Source organism: Macaca thibetana, chromosome 17 (genome assembly GCF_024542745.1).
Source record: "Macaca thibetana thibetana isolate TM-01 chromosome 17, ASM2454274v1, whole genome shotgun sequence".
Classification (NCBI taxonomy): Eukaryota; Metazoa; Chordata; class Mammalia; order Primates; family Cercopithecidae; genus Macaca; species Macaca thibetana.
Genome location: NC_065594.1, coordinates 27,681,625 through 27,704,776, shown reverse-complemented (window position 1 = coordinate 27,704,776; position 23,152 = coordinate 27,681,625). Strand labels below are relative to the sequence as shown.

The 23,152-nt window shown below is 39.3% G+C and overlaps 2 protein-coding genes across 4 annotated transcripts in view; one reads left to right on the top strand and one right to left on the bottom strand.

Annotated features, from left to right (window-relative positions):
• Positions 1-23,152, bottom strand: part of FNDC3A (fibronectin type III domain containing 3A) — a 232,182-nt gene that overhangs the window by 34,274 nt on the left and 174,756 nt on the right. For all 3 annotated transcript variants that reach the window (XM_050766259.1, XM_050766260.1, XM_050766261.1), the window contains 6 exons: positions 22,678-22,737; positions 21,202-21,340; positions 17,828-17,881; positions 15,377-15,501; positions 14,389-14,563; positions 12,091-12,177 (listed from right to left, as the gene is read on the bottom strand). In XM_050766259.1, the coding sequence (XP_050622216.1) occupies positions 12,091-12,177; positions 14,389-14,563; positions 15,377-15,501; positions 17,828-17,881; positions 21,202-21,340; positions 22,678-22,737 (640 nt within the window). The remainder of the gene's footprint in view (positions 1-12,090; positions 12,178-14,388; positions 14,564-15,376; positions 15,502-17,827; positions 17,882-21,201; positions 21,341-22,677; positions 22,738-23,152) is intronic.
• MED4 (mediator complex subunit 4) overlaps positions 1,377-23,152 on the top strand; it is a 1,135,161-nt gene continuing 1,113,385 nt past the window's right edge. Inside the window, exon 1 of the mRNA XM_050766358.1 lies at positions 1,377-1,381. The gene's annotated coding sequence lies outside the window, so the exon portion shown is untranslated. The remainder of the gene's footprint in view (positions 1,382-23,152) is intronic.

Sequence of the window (23,152 nt, the reverse complement as noted above, 5' to 3'; positions counted from 1 at the left end):
AAGACGGGGTTCGGATCCCCTCCCCGAACCTAGGGTAACTTTGCAAGTGGAGGGGTCCCCGGTCCAGTTCTTGGTCAATACGGGAGCACAGCACTCAGTCTTAATTAAAACTAATGAAAAATTATCCTCCAGGTCCTCGTGGGTACAAGGGGCCACAGGAGTTAAAAAAATACCCATAGACAACACAAAGAACAGTAAACCTCGGAGCCAAGAATGTAACCCATTCTTTCCTGGTTATCACTGAGAGCCCCTGTCCCCTATTAGGGAGAGACCTGCTAACTAAAATGGGAGCACAGATCCATTTCCTCCCTGAGGGCCCATCGTGATCAACTCCCACAATCAACCCGTATCCGTCCTAACTATAACCCTAGAAGATGAGTACCGGCTCCACCAGGAGCAAACGGCCCCTGACCAGGACATAGCAACCTGGCTCCAGCAATATCCAGAAGCTTGGGAGGAAACGGGGGGCTTAGGACTAGCAAAACACCGTCCTGCTTTATTTATTGAACTTAAACCTGGGGCAGACCCCGTGCGGGTATGCCAATACCTGATGCCCCTAGAGGCCAAGAAAGGAATTGCCCCGCATATCCGCCGGCTCCTTGACCAAGGGGTCCTCCGCTCATGTCACTCACCCTGGAATACTCCATTGTTGCCGGTACAAAAACCTAATAGTGGAAAATACAGACCTGTACAAGACTTAAAAAAAAATCAATAAGAAGGTTGTGGACATACATCCAACTGTGCCTAACCCATATACCCTCCTGAGTACCCTAAACCCTAAACATCAATGGTACACTGTTTTAGATTTAAAAGATGCTTTCTTCAGCTTGCCTTTAGCCCCTCAGAGCCAAAAGCTCTTCGCCTTCGAGTGAAATGACCCTGATAAAGGCATAAGTGGCCAACTGATATGGACCAGACTGCTGCAAGGATTCAAAAACTCTCCTACCCTGTTCGATGAGGCCCTCCATGAAGACCTGGGATAACTTTCCTGTCCCCAACGACCTTAAACCCTGCCTCGCTGCTGCCCAACCCGGACCTGGACGCCCCACTCCACGACTGCACCAAGATACTAGCTCAGGTGCACGGAGTTCGAGAAGACCTGCAGGATCGCCCACTTCCTGATGCCGACCTCGTCCGGTTCACTGATGGGAGCAGCTTCATGCATCAGGGCCAGAGGTACGCTGGAGCGGCAGTGACTTCAGAGACTGAGGTAATCTGGGCGGAACCCCTGCCCCCAGGGACATCGGCCCAGAAGGCCGAATTAATAGCGCTCACCCAAGCTCTTACCTTAGGGGCGGGGAAAAAGCTGACGGTATATACAGACAGCCGATATGCTTTTGCAACAGCGCATATACATGGGGCCATTTACAGGGAGCGGGGGTTACTGACGGCTAAAGGAAAAGAAATAAAAAACAAGCAAGAAATCCTAGCCCTGCTAACAGCCCTATAGAGGCCAGAAAAGTTAGCCATTGTGCATTGCCCAGGGCATCAAAAACTAACTACCCCAACTGCTCAAGGCAACTTTCTGGCGGACCAAACTACAAGAAACGTAGCGAAGGCTCCCAGCCAACTCCTTGCACTCCAGCTCCCTGACCCGGCCCCCGGGACTTGCCATATTTCCCTGATTATTCAGAACAAGATCTCCAGTGGATTGACAAGCTTCCCCTGAAACAGATCCAGAATGGGTGGTGGACTGATACTAATGACCAAACCATCCTACCAGAAAAATTAAAACAACAAGTGTTAAAACACATCCACCGAACCACCCACCTGGGTGCTCGGCGGATGATAGACCTGATCAAATGCTCTAAGCTCAAATTCAGACATACAGCCGAGATGGCCAGCAACATCGTGACAAGTTGCAAAGTCTGCCAGCTTAACAACGCCTATCCCCAATCCCAGGCTGCAACGGGAACAAGGCTCAGAGGAACCAGGCCCGGTATCTACTGGAAAGTAGATTTTACTGAGATAAAGCCAGGAAAATACGGGTATCGGTACTTACTTGTCTTTGTAGATACTTTTTCAGGGTGGACTGAAGCATTCCCCACCAAGAAAGAAACTGCTCAGGTTGTAGCAAAGAAAATCCTGGAAGATATCCTCCCCAGGTATGGCTTCCCCGTCCAGATAAGGTCAGATAATAGGCTGGCCTTCGTCGCTAAGGTAAGTCAGGATTTGGCTTCCATCCTTGGGGCAAATTGAAAACTACATTGCACTTACAGGCCCCAGAGATCAGGACAGGTAAAGAGAATGAATCGGACCTTAAAAGAGACCTTAACTAAATTGACTATGGAGACTGGCGCTAATTGGGTGGTCCTTCTCCCCTACGCTCTGTTCCGGGCCCGTAATACCCCTTACAGACTAGGCCTTACTCCTTATAAAATTATGTATGGCAGACCCCCACCCTTAGTTCCCGGCCTAAAAGATGATCTGCTCAAGTCTGAAACAGAAAATGTCTCTAAACTCTTATTTTCCCTACAAGCCTTGCAGAAAATTCATCAAGAAATCTGGCCCAAGCTGAAAGAACTATATGAGACCGGTCCCCCGCTGACACCCTATCCGTACCAGCCGGGAGACTGGGTCCTGGTCAAGCGACACCGACAAGAGACCCTAAAACCCAGGTGGAAAGGACCACTCCAGGTACTCCTAACCACACCCACCGCCCTGAAGGTAGAAGGCATCACATCGTAGATCCACTACACCCACGTCAAGCCAGTGGACCCAACCTCCGATCTTCTGGGACCAATCACGGCAGCGGCTGAAACACCGGACGCGTGGACTGTGGACAGAGCTAGAAACAACCCCTTAAAACTCACCCTGCGTCGGCAGCATAACTCACTGCAAACATGCAGTTAGGTAGTCTAACCCTAACGTTAGTCGCCCTAGTGGCCGCTGGGGAAATCACAAAACCAGCTCATAATCCCTTTGTCTGGAGATTCTGGCTTTATGAAAACCGAACCCACCCTAGGCAACCTCATAAGCCCGGAAAATTATTGGCCAGTGCTGATTGCCCTTCCTCAGGGTGCAACAGCCCAATTCTACTAAATTTTACTGGTTTTCAAATAGCCAAACCTATGACACCAATAATATGCTTTGAGTTTGATCAGACTAAATACAATTGTAAACACTATTGGTGGCACCAAAATGCCGGCTGCCCTTATAACTATTGTAACATCCATAGACCCCGTTATTGAGGAGAGAGAAAACAGTTAGACCCTAAATGGCCCTTCTATCGTAGACGGGATAGAGACTTTCCATATACATGGATAGTTAGAGACCCCTAAAACTCCCGCTGGACCACACCTCAACATGGGGCTGTATACTACTCCCCCTCCTCCACATGGCCTAGCAGTCACCTCTATCTGTGGCGAGGCCTAGTGCAAGTACTGCCCCTGGTCCACGGGAATATCCAACGACAGGAAAACAGACTAACACAAGACTTACGTCCTTTCTCCTGGTTAAAGTTATTACAAGAAGGACTAGAACTTGCTAACCTTACAGGACTTCATAGCCTGTCTGGCTGCTTTCTGTGCGCCACTCTAGGGCGTCCACCGCTAACCACTGTCCCTCTGCCATAGGGATCCTCTACCTTTGCCCAAGCTAACAACCTCCGAAACCTCTCGTATGCTCCTATCCTGAACGTGCCCCTATACCTAAACCCCAGTCAGGAGAAGTTTCCCTACTGTTTCTCAGGAACCAATTCCAGCCTCTGCAGCATCACTGCAACGCCCCCTAATATCACCTTAAGGGCTCCATCAGGCATATTCTTCTGGTGTAATAGAACCTTATCTAAGAACCTACCTAGTCCTTCTGTTAATAACCTACTGTGTCTCCCTGTCACATTAGTTCCCCGGTTGACTCTACTAACTGCTGGCGAGTTCCTAGGGTATACCGGTAACTGGACTAGTGCTGTTATTCACCCAGACCCTAGACCAAGACCTGCACGAGCCATATTTCTCCCCCTCATTGCAGGAATCTCCCTCACCGCATCCTTCATTGCGGCCGGACTAGCGGGGGGAGCCCTAGGTCACACCCTCATAGAAAGTAACAAGTTGTACCAACAATTTGCCGTTGCTATAGAGGAGTCGGCTGAGTCCCTTGCCTCCCTTCAGCGGCAGCTCACGTCCCTAGCTCAGGTAACCTTGCAAAACCGGAGAGCCCTAGACCTACTCACTGCAGAAAAAGGTGGTACATGTATATTTCTAAAAGAAGACTGTTGTTTCTACATAAATGAATCAGGACTTGTAGAAGACCGGGTCCAACAGTTACGCAAGTTAAGCACTGAAGTAAAAACACGGCAGTTTGCTTCAGCTGCAGACCAATGGTGGAATTCCTCTATGTTTTCTCTGTTAGCCCCCTTCCTTGGACCCCTGCTAAGTCTACTATTTCTGCTTACCGTAGGACCTTGTGTTGTTAACAGAATTTTACAATTTGTTAAGGAAAGATTTAACACTGTACAACTCATGGTCCTCAGAGCCCAATACCAACCTGTAAACGCTGAAACAGAATCAGACTTATAAGACCCAAGATTGGCTCTAAAGATACCTGAAGAGAAGGGGGGAATGAAAGGAGCTGGGCACATTCCTCAGCCCCGGGCTCAAAACTCCCTGAGCCTAGCACAAACACATCCCATCCTCCCATCCCACCACCATATATCTCTCAAACTCCCTGAGCCCAGTATAAACACCACCTGGAAAGTCTCCGATAAGGGGACAGCCGTTCAAGGTTACTGAAAGCGTAGGAGCCAAAAGAATTTCTTTGTTCCCCTACAACTTTCGGGCTATAAAAAGCAAACGCTCGCATTGTTCAGGGCCCTCTTGTATACTGTGTAAAGGAGGGACCAAGTTCGAACTTGTAGTAAAGATCCTTGCCGCTTGGCTTTGACTCTGGACTCTGGTGGTCTTCTTTGGGGAACAAACAGTCTGGGCATAACACCACCCTGCCAATTCCGGGAAACAACCTCATGGGGTCCCACCCTGCCAATTCCGGGGGTCCCACCCTGCCTCGAAGTTCCCGGAATCAACAACTCCAGGAAAAAACCTCATAAGGTCCTGCTCTAACCAATTAGAACAAGACACCTTGCTCAGGCCATAGACAGACCCAATTACCACGCGCCTAAAGCTTTGTTTGAATTTCGCGCCCTAAGCTGTGTTCGAACTTGTGTTTGCCTATATAAACAGCCTGTAACAAGCAGTCAGGGTCCCAGGGCCAACTTAGAGCTTGGGACCCTAGCGCGCTAGTAATAAATAACTCTCTGCTGTGAATCTCGTGTCGGTGATCCTTCGTGGCGACCCCTGCCCAGGAAGGAATCGACAACACCACAGTGAAGCCAGCAGACTTCACCTATCAGGCCTTGCTGTGATAAGCCAATCCCAATTACAGGCCATTGGGACTACACAAGGGGAGGTCGTGGGAAGCACAAACTTTATCTACACCCACCTGTAAGTTCCTTCATTTAGCCGCTACTACAAACGTCACAAGGTGATATATGGCAAAGTTAACCAACAAACGACCCCAGGGTCTCTCTCCCCAATATAAATCCCTCATTTTGTAAGCTCAGGCTTCCTCCTCTGTCTGCAGTGGAGCAGCCGGAGGTTCAATACACTTACTCACCTGACTTTGGGTCTATTCTTTCTCTTGGCTGACCTTACAAAAAGGAGACATCCTTGATTCTTCTCTAAACCGCATCAAATCTCTCACTATATCCCATTAACTTTACCTCCACTTCACTATTCTTTACAATTACAACCACGTTAATGAAAGCCTCCTTTCTCCTATCTTTCCTGAGTGACTGTAATTATACCACTACCTAGTTTCCCAGTGTACATTCCTGCCCTTGACCCCCACCTACTTTCTACACCGCAGCCAGAGGGACTTTATCACTGCTCAGCTCAGAACCCTTTAATGGTTTTCCATCTTACTCAAAATAAAATCTAAATTCCACACCATGCCTACAAGGCCCTGTGTGATTTCATCCTTAACTACCTCTTGAAACTCCACTGCAGGGTCTTTGTGCTAGCAGAATGTTTTTCTGATTTTGACATGCTACTTCCTTGTTACTCAGATCTGTTTAAATGCCATTTCCAAGAAGACTTCCTTAACTACCCAGTCATTCTCTCTTACCCCATTCTATTTTAATTAACCTGCATTGCACTTAACACAATCTATTTGTTTGCTTATTTATTGTCCATTCCCCTCATCAGAATATCTGTTGTAGTATTAGTGTTTAGAACAGTGCTTAGCAGAGAGTAGATGCTCAACTACTGGTTGAATGAATGCCTCATAGATGGGGACTATGATGCTATATAACACCATACACAAGGATATGAATAAATCTACGACCCCAAATCATTCATAGAGCCCCTCAGAACTCAGTAAAGTTTAGTCCAATTGTTCAATTTTGCTCAGGCTTCCTCAGTCCTCTCACAGTCACATGGAATTTCAGGATGTTTTCTCACTCTACTTCTTTACAAATGAGACTACAAATGGGTTTGAAATACTTCTCAATATTGTGCACAGAATCTACTTAAACCTTTTAACCAGAAGAACAGTCTTCCTAAAAACTATAAAGATTCATTTAATTACGTTTTTAAGGCTCTATATTTCAACATTGTCTCCTTTTACTGTAAAGCACCTTCTAGTCATAAGGGTAATTAAAGGTATGAAGTCAACAAGATAATCTCCCTCCACCCAAATTTTACACATAATCAAAATGTTCATTTAGTGCCTATCACATAAGGAGCACTGTGCTAGGAACCCTGTGTGATCAGATCTTATCTTCGAGGAGTTTAGAATCTTCATGCAGAAGATAAGCAATATGTGTATCAAAAGAATTGGGCAGGAGAAGAAAGATTACTAAGGCCTAAAATGGTTCAGGAAGGCTTTGAAAAGGGAAATGGAACTGTTATGGAGTCTTCCTGGGCAATAGCAATCAAAGGGGAAGCTTGGGTAAGAGAAAAAAACAGAAAGCCCTGCACGTAAGAGCACAAGTGAATAGTAAACAGTGAGCTCTGCTCAGGGAGACATCAGTAGTTAATCTGGTGAGGCAGCTGGTTCAAGTATGGACTGGAAGGTAGTAAATTTTAAAAACTGAATGGAAATATAAAGAACCTTATATCAAACTAAGGAAATTGTTTCTTAGAGGGAAAGCTGTTTTTCAGAAAGATTAATCTAGGTATAGAGGAGAACCTGGATTGGAAGGTGAGAAAAGAGCCTGAAAGCAGTTATATACAGAACATGTTTGGAGACTTAGTATTTTTCAAGACAGAAACGGCGGATGATATAAGGCAAAAAGATGGTATATCCAAGCAAGAGAGGGATACACCAAGAAGACCTAAGGACTTAGCTAGGGCACACTTAGGGCAGAAAAGATAGATCATAAAATGACACCAGACAAGATGAGAGGAAGAAAACATGACTACATACTATGTACTGTAACAGATGCTGACGTAAGTGAATTTCAAGGATGGAACATAAAAGTAGTTAATGGAGTCAGATACAAGCTGTTTTGGTTTCTCTTTACCTATAAAAAGACCTCAAACAACAAGGAATAAGCTGAAAGTGAAAGTATCTAAAGGTTCTTAGCTCAAGATGCCCAGACCTTGACCTTTAGAAGCCTTGCTACATCCAAAGTGGGGATTGGAAATAAAAAAAGAAAAAAAAAAAAAATCCCAGAAGGCTTGCTACTTGAAAAACTTTCACAGGAAATTCAGGAAACAAGGCATCAGTTTTCTAGTGGCCTAGGGTTACAGGACTGGCCACTTGGCTATGAAGCCTTTGATCGTTTAAAAAAAAAATTTTAGACACCAGGTCCTAGCCCAGCCTTCAGTGAACCATTCGATGAAATTAGAATTGCTCATAACTCTTAATTTTAAATAACTTTAAAGAATTTTGATTGCTTTGTTGTGCTTTAAAATTTTATTTTTGGCTGGGCGTGGTGGCTCATGCCTGTAATCCTAGTGCTTTGGGAGGCAGAGGTGGGAGGATTGATTGAGTCCAGGAGTTCAACACCATTCCGGGCAACATACAAGACTATCTACACACACACACACACACGCATGCACACTCTCTCTCTCTCCCTAGCCAGGTGTGGTGGCTCATGCCTGTGGTCTCAGCTTACTCAGGAGGCTAAGGTGGGAGGATCCCTTGAGCTCAGGAGTTTGAGGCTGCAGTGAACTATGATTGTGCCAATGCACTCCAGCCTGGGTGATGGTGTGACCCCCGTTTCAAAATAAATAAATAAATAAATAAAATTTTATTTTCATTCTTCTTTATCATTTACATTTTTTCACTGTTCTAATCTTGTTTTAGTATTTTGATTATCCCAGAATTGTCCTCAGTGTAGAACATTGAGCTCTAGTATTTGGTAAACTTGGTCATATTAGTAGTTCATTTTACGTTAATCATATTCTTATTGTTTCTTCAGAATAATAACATGCTACTTAGTCATTACTTCCTGGATTGTATTTTAAATATTTTTAAAATATTTTAATTTTTTATAGTTTTTCTCAGTTTTCTAAGATCTCTCTTCAGTGTTCTAAGATCTCTCTAAAATATTAAGATTTTATTTTGATACAACTGTTTGAAAGACTCCGCAATATCTAGCTAGAAAAAGGAAGACAGAGACACAACAATAGGATTTAACGATTCAAAATGCCCTTAAGCAGGGATCCCTGCACATGGCAGATTTAAAATAAGTGTCTGAGCTCCTAGAACTTCATACAAGCATCATTTTCTACTTCCTGTTTTTTTTTTCCTCCTCTAGATCAGTTGTTTCCAAATTTTGGAAGGATCAGAATTACCTGGAAGTATACCACAACAGATTGCTAGGCCTCTGCCCCCCAAATTTCTGATTTAGTAGATGGAGGTGGAGAGGGGAGGGGCCAGAGAATTTACATTTCTAACAAGTTCTCAGACGATACTGATAAAATGGCCTGCCGACCACTTTGAGAACTACTGCTCTACATCTTAATAAGCCAGAATATAGCCCTCTTCCTTTTATCCAGTGCTGTGTAAAGAGGTGGCTTTCAGAAATATTGTTTTCCCATCTCCAACCTCATTATCTGGGAGAATTTTGTGCAATAGCCTACTGTCTCCTTGGAGATTCTGACTGTATACTTCTCCCTCCCCTGAAATTTGACAGTTGACTACCACAGTGAAACACAGTTTAATTAATTAGTTAATATTATTAAGAGATGATGTCTTGCTCTGCTGCCTAGGCTGGAGTGCAGTGACACGATCATAGCTCACTACAGCCTTGAAATCCTGGGCTCAAATGATCCTCCTTTCTCAGCCTCCGAAAGTGTTGGGATTATTACAAGTGTGAGCTACCATGCCTGGCAACTTTTACATAGAAAAAAAAAAAATTTTTTTTTTTTTTTTTTTTTTTTTTTTTTTTTTGAGACAGAGTCTCGCTATATATCACCCAGTCTGGAGTGCAGTGGCATAATCTTGGCTGACTGCAAACTTTGCCTCCCAGGTTCAAGCAGTTCTTGTGCCTTAGACTCCCAAGTAGTTGGGATTACAGGCGTGAGCCACCATGCCTGGCCTAAATAGAAATTTGATTGGCTTATAGTAGAACGATAAGGAATCTGACACATATGTGTATTTGTATGCATTTCAGTCCCTATAATACCATGGTGTTACAAGGTAGTAGAATTTTAGGATTTTCATAAACTTAACAAATTACAAAGACAACTTCCTCTTTAGGAGACCTGTTGGAATGCTTCATTAATGAAGCAAAAATACAACCCAATATCATCACAAAACTGGAATGGATGTGCCTATTTCTCAGGTATTTTATAAATCTTGTAAATATGAAAACCATATTTAGAAATTAAATTGACCTAGCATATTATACGTTTTTAAAATGAAGCTAATAGCAAAAAATAAAGCATAACAATTATTATGTATTAAATAATCAAATTTCCCATTGCTAAAGACTTAAGGTTCTTAAGAAGTAATAAAATTTATCTTTGCTTTTTAATAGTGAAAACAATTTACAGTGGCTTTTATCATTTATTTGAAATGGTTTGATTAAATAAGCACTGGCAGGAAAATTTAAATGTTGAATTTATCAACTAATGAGCATCCTGTTATATTCTTGGGAAAACTTCTGTGCAAATACAGTCTGGCTTATATTAACTGGTATATTAACTAATTCAAGCACGGTTGGCCAAGAAATAGCAATGTATATACTGACCAAGACAAAGAGCAAAATTATATTCTAGAATAATACTATACTAGGAAAATAAGAATTTCAGGAGTCTTCACACTAGAACAATCTTCAAAGCTTGCCTCAAGTGAGCAAGAATGACATGTAGTCTCCCCACCCTCCTCCTGGAATAATTTAGTACAAAGGCCAATAGATGGGCTGAGTTAAGGCAAGCCTTTGTGCTGGGGACAGGGATGTCTTGGGTGGAGGCAGCAGCATGTACCCAGTAGGAACTCAAGCACCTTGATCCTGAATAGGACTTTAGGGAAGAGAATGGGGGGGACAGGGAGGGGTTTGATCCAGTAAGTAAATACACTGAACTGGATCAAAGTTTCTCACTGATGATGAAGGAAGTTAGAAATAAAGACAGGGGAAAACTAAAATTAACCTGTGGCACTGGATTAGAATTGAGGGTATCTGGTGTGAACTCATGATTTTTAAAAATACAGAGATTAGAAACACAGACATGTATCTGTGTTGTAACTGTATATTTATGTATATACACGTGTATAAATATTTGTATATGAACTAAACATATACACACATATAGTTCCTAGCTCTGTCCATTGGGAGGGTGCCCAGGAGCAGTAAAACCTCTATGGCAATTAAGTATACTTAGTATCTAGATCTTGATTCCTAAATATCACTGTCCACTAAAAGGATCCTGGTGCTTTGAGAAATGGCCAATTCCAGAGTTTAAGAAGGTAAACTTTAAGATGGGACTACAATATCTTGTGCCAGAAAGGAAGGGCTCAAAGAATGAGAGACATGTCAAAAGGATTCTGAAGCCAGCTTGTAGGGGATCCCAAATCTGGGACAATTTGAGCCTCACAATAATCAAAGCAACAAAATATAACCCATTGAACAGACTTCCATGAGTACCTACTGATATAAATAGGAAGAAGAGAACGTCTTTCTTTCCTTACAGTATAATGCCAACTAATTAATGTAGAAAAAAATGATAAAATTTTAAAAATCACCACTTGGCACCATCAATCATGGTTATAATTGATTTAGGCAAGAATCACCAATGGGTGTTAAAACGATGGATGAAAGTTTGATAAGGAAGAAGATGCTCACAGGGTACACAGTATTTACAAAACACTTATTAATTACAAACAAAAAACAATAACTTTATGGTTATTATAAATATGAGAAGAATATGGTAGATACAGGCTTTATCAAGTGACTACCAGTAATAAGACAAATTGAAATTATACGCCACTTGATATGATACATTGAGAAAAACGTAGCATTATTTTCTGTGATATCCCTGCCAACAAAGCATACACTTAGTAACGTTCTAACATTCATATTTTAAAAGATGTTTGGTCACATTACACAAATAAGAGTCATATAAATTGGTTTTTGTTTTAAATATATAAAGTTTGAGAAGCACCACTATATAATAAAGTAAAACAAAAAAGCTCACTAGAAAAGGTCAACATTATATAAGATCTAAAACCAAAGGAGTGAAGTATACACTTGGATTTAAAACGGTAAGAATAGAGACCGGGTGCAGTGGCTCGTGTCTGTAATCTCAGAACTCTGGGAGGCCGAGGCAGGAAAATCGCTTGAACCCAGGAGTTTGAGACCAGCCTGGGCAACATGGTGAAACCTCGTCTCTACAAAATAATTAGCCAAGTGTGGTGGCATGCACCTGTGGTCTCAGCTCCTTGGGAAGCTGAGGTGGGAGGATGACTTGAGCCCAGGAGGTTGTGGCTGCAGCGAGCCATGATTGTGCCACTGCAGCAGCCTGGGTGACAGAGTAAGAGCCTGTCTCAAAAAACAAACAAACAACAAACAGAAAACAAAGAACCCCAACGTGCCAGTAAGAATAGGAACAAGGAACAAATCTTTTAAGGGTTTTCAAAGCTTACCTTAAATTTATACTTAGTACTACGTCTGAGATTTTTCACTGTGTAAGCAAGATCTTCTCCGTCATATTTAGGCTTAAAACCATATCCCTGGAAAAGGAAAACAAAGTCTTCATTCGATGTCTAACAATAGAAATATGGGCAATAATGAATATGTAAAAAGACCCAGGTTTCTCTTCATCTTCTACTATGTGCAATATGACTAAAGCTCTGTTGAGTGGAATCCTCACCTTGATGCTGTTGTGCAACCCTCACCTAATTTCTATTTTCAGAAAAAGCCTGTCCTTTTTTGGGTAGCAGTCACTTCCCTCCTCCTCCTATCTACTAACATACTTCCTGTTTCTATGGAATTGTCTATATCCATGTAAATGAACATTTGTGTACTAGCTTTTTGTATGAACACGTGTTTTCAATTCTTTTGGGTATATACTTAGGGGTGGACCAGTGCTATTTTTTACCTATATTCCTTCAAAGTAGCTCTGAAAATCTATGAACTGTATATAGATTTAACAGTAGAATACACCCTAACTTCTGGTCAGCTAGGCTCTAGGTAACAGGATGTGAGTGATACGTAACTAGATTCAGGCTGCACCACAGTTTCACAGGAAACTTTAAAAATCTTCTGTGATACTTTGGGAAGCAGTGTATAAATACATTTAGAGAAAGGCAGACACATATTTCTTCATCTTTTAGAGCTGCTTAGTCAAGAAGGCTGTGATCTTCCCCTCCCCATAATTTCCCTAAAACAGATATAGTTAAAGTGTAGCCTATGTGGTTCCAAAGCACAGACAGACATATATATACACACACAAACAAAACAAAACCTCTTTCACATCAAAAGAAAATACAGAGTTTTCAGGCTGGGCACAGTGGCTCAAGTCTGTAATCCCAGCACTTTAGGAGGACGAGGTGGGAGGACCACTTGAGCCTAGGAGTGCGAGACCAGCCTAGGCAACATAGCGAAACTCTGTCTCTACAAAAAATAAAAATTTTTTATTTTAAAATTAAAATACAGGCACATGGTGGCATGTGCCTGTAGTCCCATCTACTTGAAAGGCTGAGGTGAAAGGATTGCTTGAACCCAGGAGTTCAAGGTCGAAGTGAACCGAGATTGTGCCACTGCACTCCAGCCCGGGCTACAGAGCAAGACCTTGTCGCAAAAGAAAAAAAAGACTGAGTTCTTCATCATGCCTAACCTCTTCCAAACAGTAACAAGCCAAGGCTTCAAAGGACTGGGAAATGAGCTAATTACTGTGGCAATATTTATTGTATTAGGATTAATGCCACACTAAAATGGTTTTTTTTTCTGATTTTAAAAAAAATTATACTTTAAGTTCTGGGATACATGTGCAGAACATGCAGGTTTGTTACATAGGTATACATGTGTCATGGTGGTGTGTTGCACCCATCAACCCATCATTTACATTAGATATTTCTCCTAATGCTATCCCTCCCCTACCCCCCTACCCCCCAACAGGCCCCGCTGTGTGATGTTCCCCTCCCTGTGTCCATGCGTTCTCATTGTTCAATTCCCACTTATGAGTGAGAACATGCAGTGTTTGGTTTTCTGTTCCTGTGTTAGTTTGTTGAGAATGATGGTTTCCAGCATAGTACTCCTCTCTAACTCATTTTATGAGGCCAGCATCATCCTGATACCAAAACCTGGCAGTCACAACAAAAAATGAAAATTTCAGGCTGATATGCCTGATGAACATCAATGCGAAAATCCTCAATAAAATACTGGCAAATCGAATCCAGCAGCACATCAAAAAGCTTATCCACCATGATCAAGTTGGCTTCATCCCTAGGAATGCAAGGCTGGTTCAGCATACACAAATCAATAAACATAATCCATCACATAAACAGAACCAATGACAAAAACCACATGATTATCTCAATAGACGCAGAAAAGGTCTTTGATAAAATTCAATACCCCTTCATGCCAGAAACTCTCAATAAACTGGGTATTGATGGAATGTAGCTCAAAATAATAAGAGCTATTTATGACAAACCCACAGCTAATATACTGAATGGGGAAAAGCTTCAAGCATTCTCTTTGAAAACCAGCACAAGACAAGAATGCCCTCTTCTCCTATTCAACATAGTATTGGAAGTTCTGGTCAGGTCAATTAGGCAAGAGAAAGAAATAAAGTGTATTCATATAGGAAGAGAGGAAGTCAAATTGTCTCTGTTTGCAGATGACATGATTGTATATTTAGAAAACCCCATCACCTCGGCCCAAAATCTCCTTAAGCTGAGAATGTTTTAAATACACTATTTAAAATCCATATTTGCACTTACTGAAGTTTCTTCCTCCATCTCTAAAATGTAAGAAATTCCTTCATCTGATGGTGTTCCTGAAGGCTTACTCCACTGTAAGGATAACCAAGTAATTCCAGCCTTTGTTAACACAGGACTTGCTGGCATAGAAGGAGCACAGCCTGAAGTGTAATATAAGACTTCTTCACTAAAACCACTGTTGAAACAAATGGTTTTAAAAGGTGTGAAAAAGTTATTTTTACAGTGAAAGAACAAGTTTGTAACAGATGTAATTTTTTTTGAAAATGACAATTTTTGATAATGAATTATAATACAAATAATATATCTTGGGTTTGATCTCTTTATGATAACCAGGTCAGATACCAAACAGTGAATTAGTGTTCTACTAAAAATGCAGTTTTGTTCAGATTTGTAAGCCTTTATATCATAATTTGTCCAGTCAATGAAAAAATATATATATTACCTTATGGAAACAATAACACTCACGTACTGGTGTAAATGTTGTAACTTTTAAACACACTTTCATACAATGCCATTTATATAAAATAGAAAATGTAAGTTCTCAGTTGTGTAATTAAATGCACCTGCCCCTAAGGTGAGCAGCGCTATCTCTAGATCAAAAATAATTTTAATGACTCTTGAAAGATACTTGGCCTTTCTATTTAAATTGGGTATTTTAGATGTTCTTACAATTCGCCTGACTTTAAACAAAATATTGAAATTACATATGCTGAGGAGCAAAAGAAAAATTTCTTTGTCACATATAAAAATCTAATTTATATCGGAAAATCTTGGAAAGTTGTAAGTTTAATCTTTCCTGTGGTTCCTATGTAACTAAGATAACTCTCTCAGAGCTTTTGCTAGACTGGTGAACACATCTTAACCATATCAACAAAGAGATAAACTAAACAGAATTTTTAATGAATAATTTGGACAGTAAATAATTATACAATTGAAGTTGACTTGATAATCTAAAAATATTTACATTCTTTTATAAAATACACCTTACCTTGTACCATAGTCATTTCTGGCCGACAGTCTGAATTTACAGCCCATTGCTGGTGACAGTTTAGTAATTTTAAATTGTTTCTGTGAGCCCATGTAACACTGACAAAATTCTCCATTTCCTTTTCCCTACAAGAAATGGCTGATTATTATATATCATGTACATTACTGCAAAAAGATAAATCCACATCAATTCCTTCTTGACAGTTACATATTAGCAAGTGTATACTAAAAGCCATGGATCTCAAGAGAAGGCTGAGATACAGCACATCTTTTACATGATATAGATCATCAAACACAGAATTAAAACACCAGAAAGCAGGTATCTTTGTATAGCTTCTTGAATTAAGCACTCTCTTTTAGCCCATGTCAAATCTCTGGTTTTAATAAAGAAAACTCTGCAGGTATGGCCCCTACAATCTCCATGGAAGACTATCAGTGGTAGAAATGGGGTGATGATCTTTGACAGGGTCAACTGGCAGTTTTTTTCAACCTATAGAAAGCTCTAAGTGAACAGTTTTAAGAAAAGGTCCTTACCCATGCCCAAACTTCCAACTAGATAGCTCATAAACTTCTTTAAAATAAAACTTTTGGAGCTTCTACTGCTTAGACTAACACTGAAAAAGTTCTAGCAGAGAGCACAGCCCAATTACAGGCAATAAGAGGGAGAGAGAAAAGTCAGGACAACTAAAGAGTTTTAGAAATTTAGAGTGCTAAATAAAACGGGTAAGTTTCACATTCACCACCCATTTTTCTTTATTGTGTTGCTAGAGATGAAAGGGTAGTTAGGGTGACTTCTGCTTCAAAGAAAACCTGTAGACTGTCCTTGACTGCTTTACTGAATGCTTGTTTAGTGGATTCAACTGAGTTTCTAAGTAGAAAATCGTATCATCTCTAAATAATGACAGTTTTGCCCCCAAGCCAGACCCATGACTGTACTTTTTGCTTTGGTTTCAAGTCATACTGCCTTAAGAATAACTTCTGAAAGAATGTTAAATAAAGGTAGGGATAATTGGCAATCTTGACTTATTTCAGCGTTGCATAAAAATGCCTTTATTTGTTTAGTGATGGTACAAAAATAACTATCAAATAAGAAATTACCTTTCTATTCCTAATCTGCTTTGAGTTTTAACTCAGATGAATGGTAATCAAATACTCTTCCTTAATTTATCAAGATAATATAGTTTTCTTCTAAATTAATGTGATATGTTAATAGGTTTTCTAATTCTAAATTATCTTAGAATTTCTGGAATAAAATCTACTTGGTTGTGCTTTATTGTTCTTTTAATATACTGCCAGATTCCCAACTTATCAATGGAATTTCTTCCACTCCCTCTGGCCCCTCTTCTTAGCTTGGTACAAGCCACAGGGCAAGAGAGAACATAGTAACTGATAATAAAAACAATGTACTAAACCAGGCTTGTCCAACCTGCGGCCCAAGGGCCACATGCGGCCCAGGACAGCTTTAAATGTGGCCCAACACAAATTTGTTAACTTCCTGAAAATATTATGAGATATTTTTGTGATTTTTCAAAAGCTCATTAGCTATTATTGTTAGTGTTAACGTAGGTTGGTGCAAAAGTAACTGCTGTTTTTGCCATTACTTTTAACGGCAAAAACAGCAACTACCTTTGAACAAATCTAGTATTTTGTGTGGCCCAAGAAAGCCAAAAGATTGGACGCCCCTGTACTAAACAACGAAGCCCAGTATGCTTGCTGTGGTTGGCTGAGTAATGGCCACCATGAATATCCAGGTCCCAATCCCCTGAACCTGTGAATATGACCTTATATGGTAGGAGGAACCGTACAATGTGACTAAGAATCTCGAGATGGGAGCTCATCTTGGATTATCTGAATAGACCCTACATGGAATCTTAAGTGTTCCTTAAAAAGGCAGACAAAGAGGTTCGAAGACAGAGGAGGAAGAAGGTGATGTGATGATGGAAACAAGGGGAGAAAAGGCAATATGATGTGGCCATGAACCAAGTAATGACAGCCTACAGAAGCTTGTCAAGGCAAGGAAACAGATTCTCCTCTAAAGTTGCTGGAGAGAGCCTGGCCATGCTGACACCTTGATTTTGTCCCAGAGAAACTCATTTTGGATTTCTGAACATTCAGAACAGTAAGAGAAAAATGTACTGTTTTAATATCAGGTTTGGGGTAATTTGTTATAGCAGCTGTAGGAAAAGGAATACACTTGCCTTTAAGGCTGATATGAAAAAAAGTTCCTTTATCAAGGTAGTTACCTAAATAATAATTTTGATGGTGATTTAGTTGAAAATAGGGAAGTCAGGAATGTTTTCTAAAAACACCATCAATCCACTCATGCACCACACAAAATCATTCATACTTTTTGTGACAGAAGAATGCACTTGATTAAAATAAATGAAAAAGTTATTTCTGCCTGAAGATACGCACATAATGTTAACCATTTAAAAAGATTCAATTTACTTACTTCATCCCATTCTAATACAAAGTTTTGGATTTTAGAACCATTGTCACTAGGTGCCTAAAACCAACATCAAAAAACAAAATGAAAACAAATTAGTACATTCATAAATGATACTGTGATGATCTAATATAAGGATCTAGCTTATGTGGCAGATGTTCTCTGTGACTTGGTTCTGGGAAAATGTTCATGAAAATACAAAAATATATATATTGTATACCCTATAATCCTTTCAAATTTAAGGAAAGAAATATAGGGAAAGAAAGCAAGAAGCTACTCAAGTCTTCCTGAACACTGAACAATCTCTTTTAGCAAGAACTATTAATAACTTGAAAAAGTCTTTAAAAAAAAACATTTTGCTTTCCTTCCAGAGAGTTTTATCAGCTTTAAGTTTGTAGGACTGATCCTGTCATTTGTATTAAAACTCACCTTACAAAATAAATGGAATATTGTATAAAATACCAAAGAGTGAAGAACCAGGGTGCTGAAAGAAGCTCTGGGAGGGCAGTGTCTCGGTTCTCGTTTCTAGACTGACTGTGCTGGTTACCTGAGACTATTGACTTAGCAATCTGTTAATATTTTAGGTGTAAAAGAATGCAGTTCCCTTGGCATTTTATTTCAGTATTTAATCATTCTAAAAATCATGAATTTCAACCTTACTTCCATCTGAATTTTCTTTCTACAATTTCAGCCCATTTCCTCTTTGCAGAACAAATGATCACCCCTATTCTTATTATAACTCCATATATTTGCAGACAATTGACTTTAAGACTCTGGTCAAAATTCTACCATTTTAATTTCTGAAATGATGTTTTACGAACTCTTTCCAGTTTTTACATAATATTGCTAACTATGTAAATGGCAATCAAGGATCATTAAGTTTTTAATACAGACGAACACAGAGGTCTAAATTATTTGTTAAACACTAATACAGATCTTACAATATTAATTTTTTTTTTTTAATTATAATTTAAAACTGGTTAGCATGGCCAGAATTTGCTTGTTAAGTTAGGGTAATATCTCACTGACTGGCAAACTGCAGTGGCAGTTAAAAATGAATATAATGTGAACGGGGCAGAGAAAGAATCTTTGGGAAACTCCAACTCTTCTGATGTAGAGGAAGAGAATCCAAAGAGAGAGATCAAAAGTCTCAGCAGGAAGTGAGGGATATAAAAAGACATTTTCCAACTGTTAATGACTCCAGACTGCTCTAGTCTAGTTGCTGAGGTCTCTCACATTTACTTGATTAATTTTTCTCTTTTCCAAAAGTGAGGCTATTAAAATGTCCACCTTAACCTGAGACTGAAGCTCTAGCTTTTCTCCAAGTTAGAGCGGATACTATTAAGTGTAAAGTGTTTTTTTTTTTTTTTACCTTATCTCATTTAGTCCTCAGATCAACTCTATGAAGTACTATTACCTGAACTTTACAAAAGAGGAAATGAGGGCTTCAAAGAACCAAATAAATTGTCCCAGATCACAAAATCGTTAAAAGTAGAGCAGAACTGAATTTGTTCTACCTGCCCACAAAATCAGTGTTCCTACCCAGTATTCTAGGGGCTGAGAAGCACATAGTCTGCCTGGGGGAACTGGCAATAAACAGAAAAAGATCATCTTTAGTGAGCTTTTTGTTATCACCATGCTCTGGCAATTCTAAACAAAGTCAGTTAATAAGATACCTCTCTCAACTGCTGCCTCCCATGTTAACCCCCATAGGAATGCTTTTAGATTAGGTGAGGTAGCAGTCAAAAGACCAGCTATTCAAGTCACTAAACTACTCTTAGTGACTTTTCTTCGTTTTTAATATTAAATAACAATAGTTATTATGCTCATTATGTTCTAGACATTACACCTTGGGCTATTTAGATGCTACCTGTTTAATCCTCCCGACTCTGAGGTATATAATACTATCCTCCAACAACAGTGACAATATCTTTTTCCAACCATGTTGATTATTGTGTGTGTACATAGGGCCATTTCTGGAAGGGTTCAAGCCTGGGAAACCTGTGTGGGTAATCTGAGGTACCACTGCCTACATCTTATATAGGGATGTTAGGATACTGTTAAAGGCAGACATTTTAAAATTGTATTTTAATTATCATTGAAATAAAGAACAGCTACCTACAGAAATCTTTAACCTATATAAAGAACAATGGGTTGCTACCTCAACTGCTCTACCAAAGGAAAGGGTCTGAGCATATTCACAAATAAAATACTACTGTAAGTGACATGAAATAAAATTAGTCATACTTTTTTATCACACATGAATATATGTATATATACACAGCTGCTTGACTTACATGTGTTAATAGTACTTTTTGACTACAAAAGTATCTAATATCCTCAGAAGAACTAGAAACTAACAAGCTACAGAACAAGTAGTAAGCCCCACATTTTTAAAAGCTTTCAAAAGTAAGGCTAGCCCTGAGCTTGCTCTCGACGCAAGGACAGATAATTAAATCAAGAGGAATAGTTACATCTCACTGCAAACCAATACTAACAGGATTGGTACCCCATTCTAAGGGATGTTTTGAAATTTTGTGGGGGCTATTTCTGACCTGATCACAATAATGCAGGAAGGGAGAGTCTGGTGGTTATGGGGTGAAGATCAAGAGCCCTAATAGCCCCACAGAATGGGGGATAATCAGTACGATGAGGAATTGTTCTATTCCTCTAGGACTTTCAAATATCTATCAGAATTGAAGAACCAAATCCCATTTTATAAAGTATTTTTTGTATGGTTTTAACAGACACCAAGTTTCTCAAAATGCAATAACTGCACAATTTGGGAAAAACTGCATTTAATTTGTTCAGAAATTTACCGAGTCCACACTATTTCAGAAAATCACATAATCAGTGACAATGCTGTCTGTGGTATTTGAATGACTAATTCTATGTATGGCATCTGTCTACTTCATTGTATCTTCTTGTGTAGCTGGGACCAAACATTTATAAATTAAAATATATACTTTTCTATTGAGAATAACTTTATTCCTCCTTTTAGGCAGCATATTGATCTATGAGTACAGCTATTATAAATCTAATTTTACAATACAACTCGGGATATAAAGGCATCATGACAAAGTATTACAAAAAGGAGTAATGGGTTAAGAATCACTGTTGTGAATCTCAATGCCATCACATGTGCAATGTAATAAGCACTGTTAATTACAAATCAATCGTTTTTGCTATATTTACATATAGTAAGAAAAACCAGTAACAGTGCTATTTTAAGATACATTAAATAGGCATTTATGTCTTTTTATGTAAAGACCAGGAACAAATTAGAGCTCTTTGTCTCCAGAAACAACTGAAACTTAATACTACCTGGGGAAACAAAGAAACACACGTCCAGTTGGAAACACCCTAAAGAATATTCTTACCTTCCATTGCAAAGTGAGTGAATTTTTGGTCCGATTGGCTATCCTTGGTGGATTAGGTATATCAGGTTCACAGCTCAGGGTGGTAAAGATTTCAGCTTCTGAAGGAGTTCCCTTTATAGAATTATATTCTGCCTGGACTCTATGGTGATAAAATAAATAGTTTTACCTTTCAGAATCACTGTATCCTATTTTCAATAGTGTCACCTTTAAGTATTTGCAGATTCGGAAGGTGTCCACTAAAAGTTCTTTCAAGAAAATATGACTATCAGAAGTAAAAGGTGACCCTTCCAAAAAAAAGGACAAGTTTTTTTTTTTTCTTTTTTGCTGCAACCCAAAGAAATAATTTTAAATTGTGATATAACTGTGAGTGTGCATATATGTGTATTTACACACACACGCAAAAAAAATTCCTGAAACAATGTTCTCAACTATGGGGAATACACTGATGCTTTCTGTCCTATTTGATTCTATTTCTTTAAAAAAAAATGCTGAATATAATGTACAAAATTAAATTCATGACTAAATGTGACTACAATCTACAGTTTGAAAAATATTAGGTTGGACGATACTTTGAATATATCCATAGGAAGTACACTTGAACACTTAGTACTTTAGCAGAAATAATTCCAACCACATATACTCTTTTTAAAAATGGGGGTAATTAACTAAATGTGTTATATTAGGCTTCAATTGGGTAAGCCCTAGAGTCTATGAAATTTTAGTAAATTACCCTAGAAGAACTGCATAGAGTAAAACATTATCTAAGTTCTTCCTATTAAATGTTATGAAATTCTAGAGTCTTGTATCCCGAACCCTAAAATAGGATGTAGTAAAAATATGTGTGTAAACGAAGAATTTATAATTATTTTATAAAAATTCCAAAAGCTGGGACAAATTTCCAGTGCCAAACTAGATGCTACAGACATATTCTACAAATTCATTCCAAACCCAAAATTCTAGCCCTTCACTGTAACATGAGTTAAATGTTTTTGTTTGTTGAAAAATTTTGATAATTTTACCAACAGAAAAATTGAAGTCTGGAAAATTTTTTTTTTTTTTTTTTTTTTTTTTTGAGACAAGGTCTCACTCTGTAGCCCAGGCTGGAATACAATGGCACAATCACGGCTCACTGCAGTCTTAACCTCCTGGGCTCAAGCAATCCTCCTACCTCAGCCTTCTGAGTAGCTGATGCCACAGGCCTGCATCACCATGCTTGGCTACTTTTTGGATTTTTTTGTCGAGATGGGGTCTCACTATGTCGCTCAGACTGGTCTCAAACTCCTGGGCTCAAGAAATCCTCCCTTCTTGCCCACCCAAAGTTGCTGGGATTATGGGTGCACTGTGACCAGCCCACAAAGTCTGCTTTTAATCCGAAATTAATGTTTAAATCATATAATAGATTTTTTAAAAAATAATTATTAAAAAAAAAAATCTTTATGCTGTATCATATAGAGGCAATCTGTAGGAATTCCTTACTTTGCATGGTAATCCGTGGCTGGCTTGAGATCATTTAAAGTGATATTTGTCTCTTCTCCTCTGGGGAAAAAAGGGTAGTATTTCAATGTCTGGTAAACAAAGCATTTTCAAACGATGTACATTATATACACTATAGTTTAGAGTATTTTATGAAACTACTTCTTTCTTTACCAACTGTAACTGGATTCAGATTCCACTAATACGGAATTTGGCAGCTAGGATATGTACCAACCTTACATGTGTACCTGCATACTACTGTAAAACAGAAGGTAGTGCTAAGCAAATCCGCTGAGTGAGCCAGACTTTTTTTTGGAGTGGAGTTAAGGAAGATATTTAGTTTACTGAAGAAACAAAACCATTATCAATTATTTAAAAATCCATTTTGCATAGTTAAAATAAATAAAAGATGTACTGTTGAAAGAAAAATTGCCAATTTTTTACAAGGAGTCTGCCACTATTTTATTTTATTAGAAAA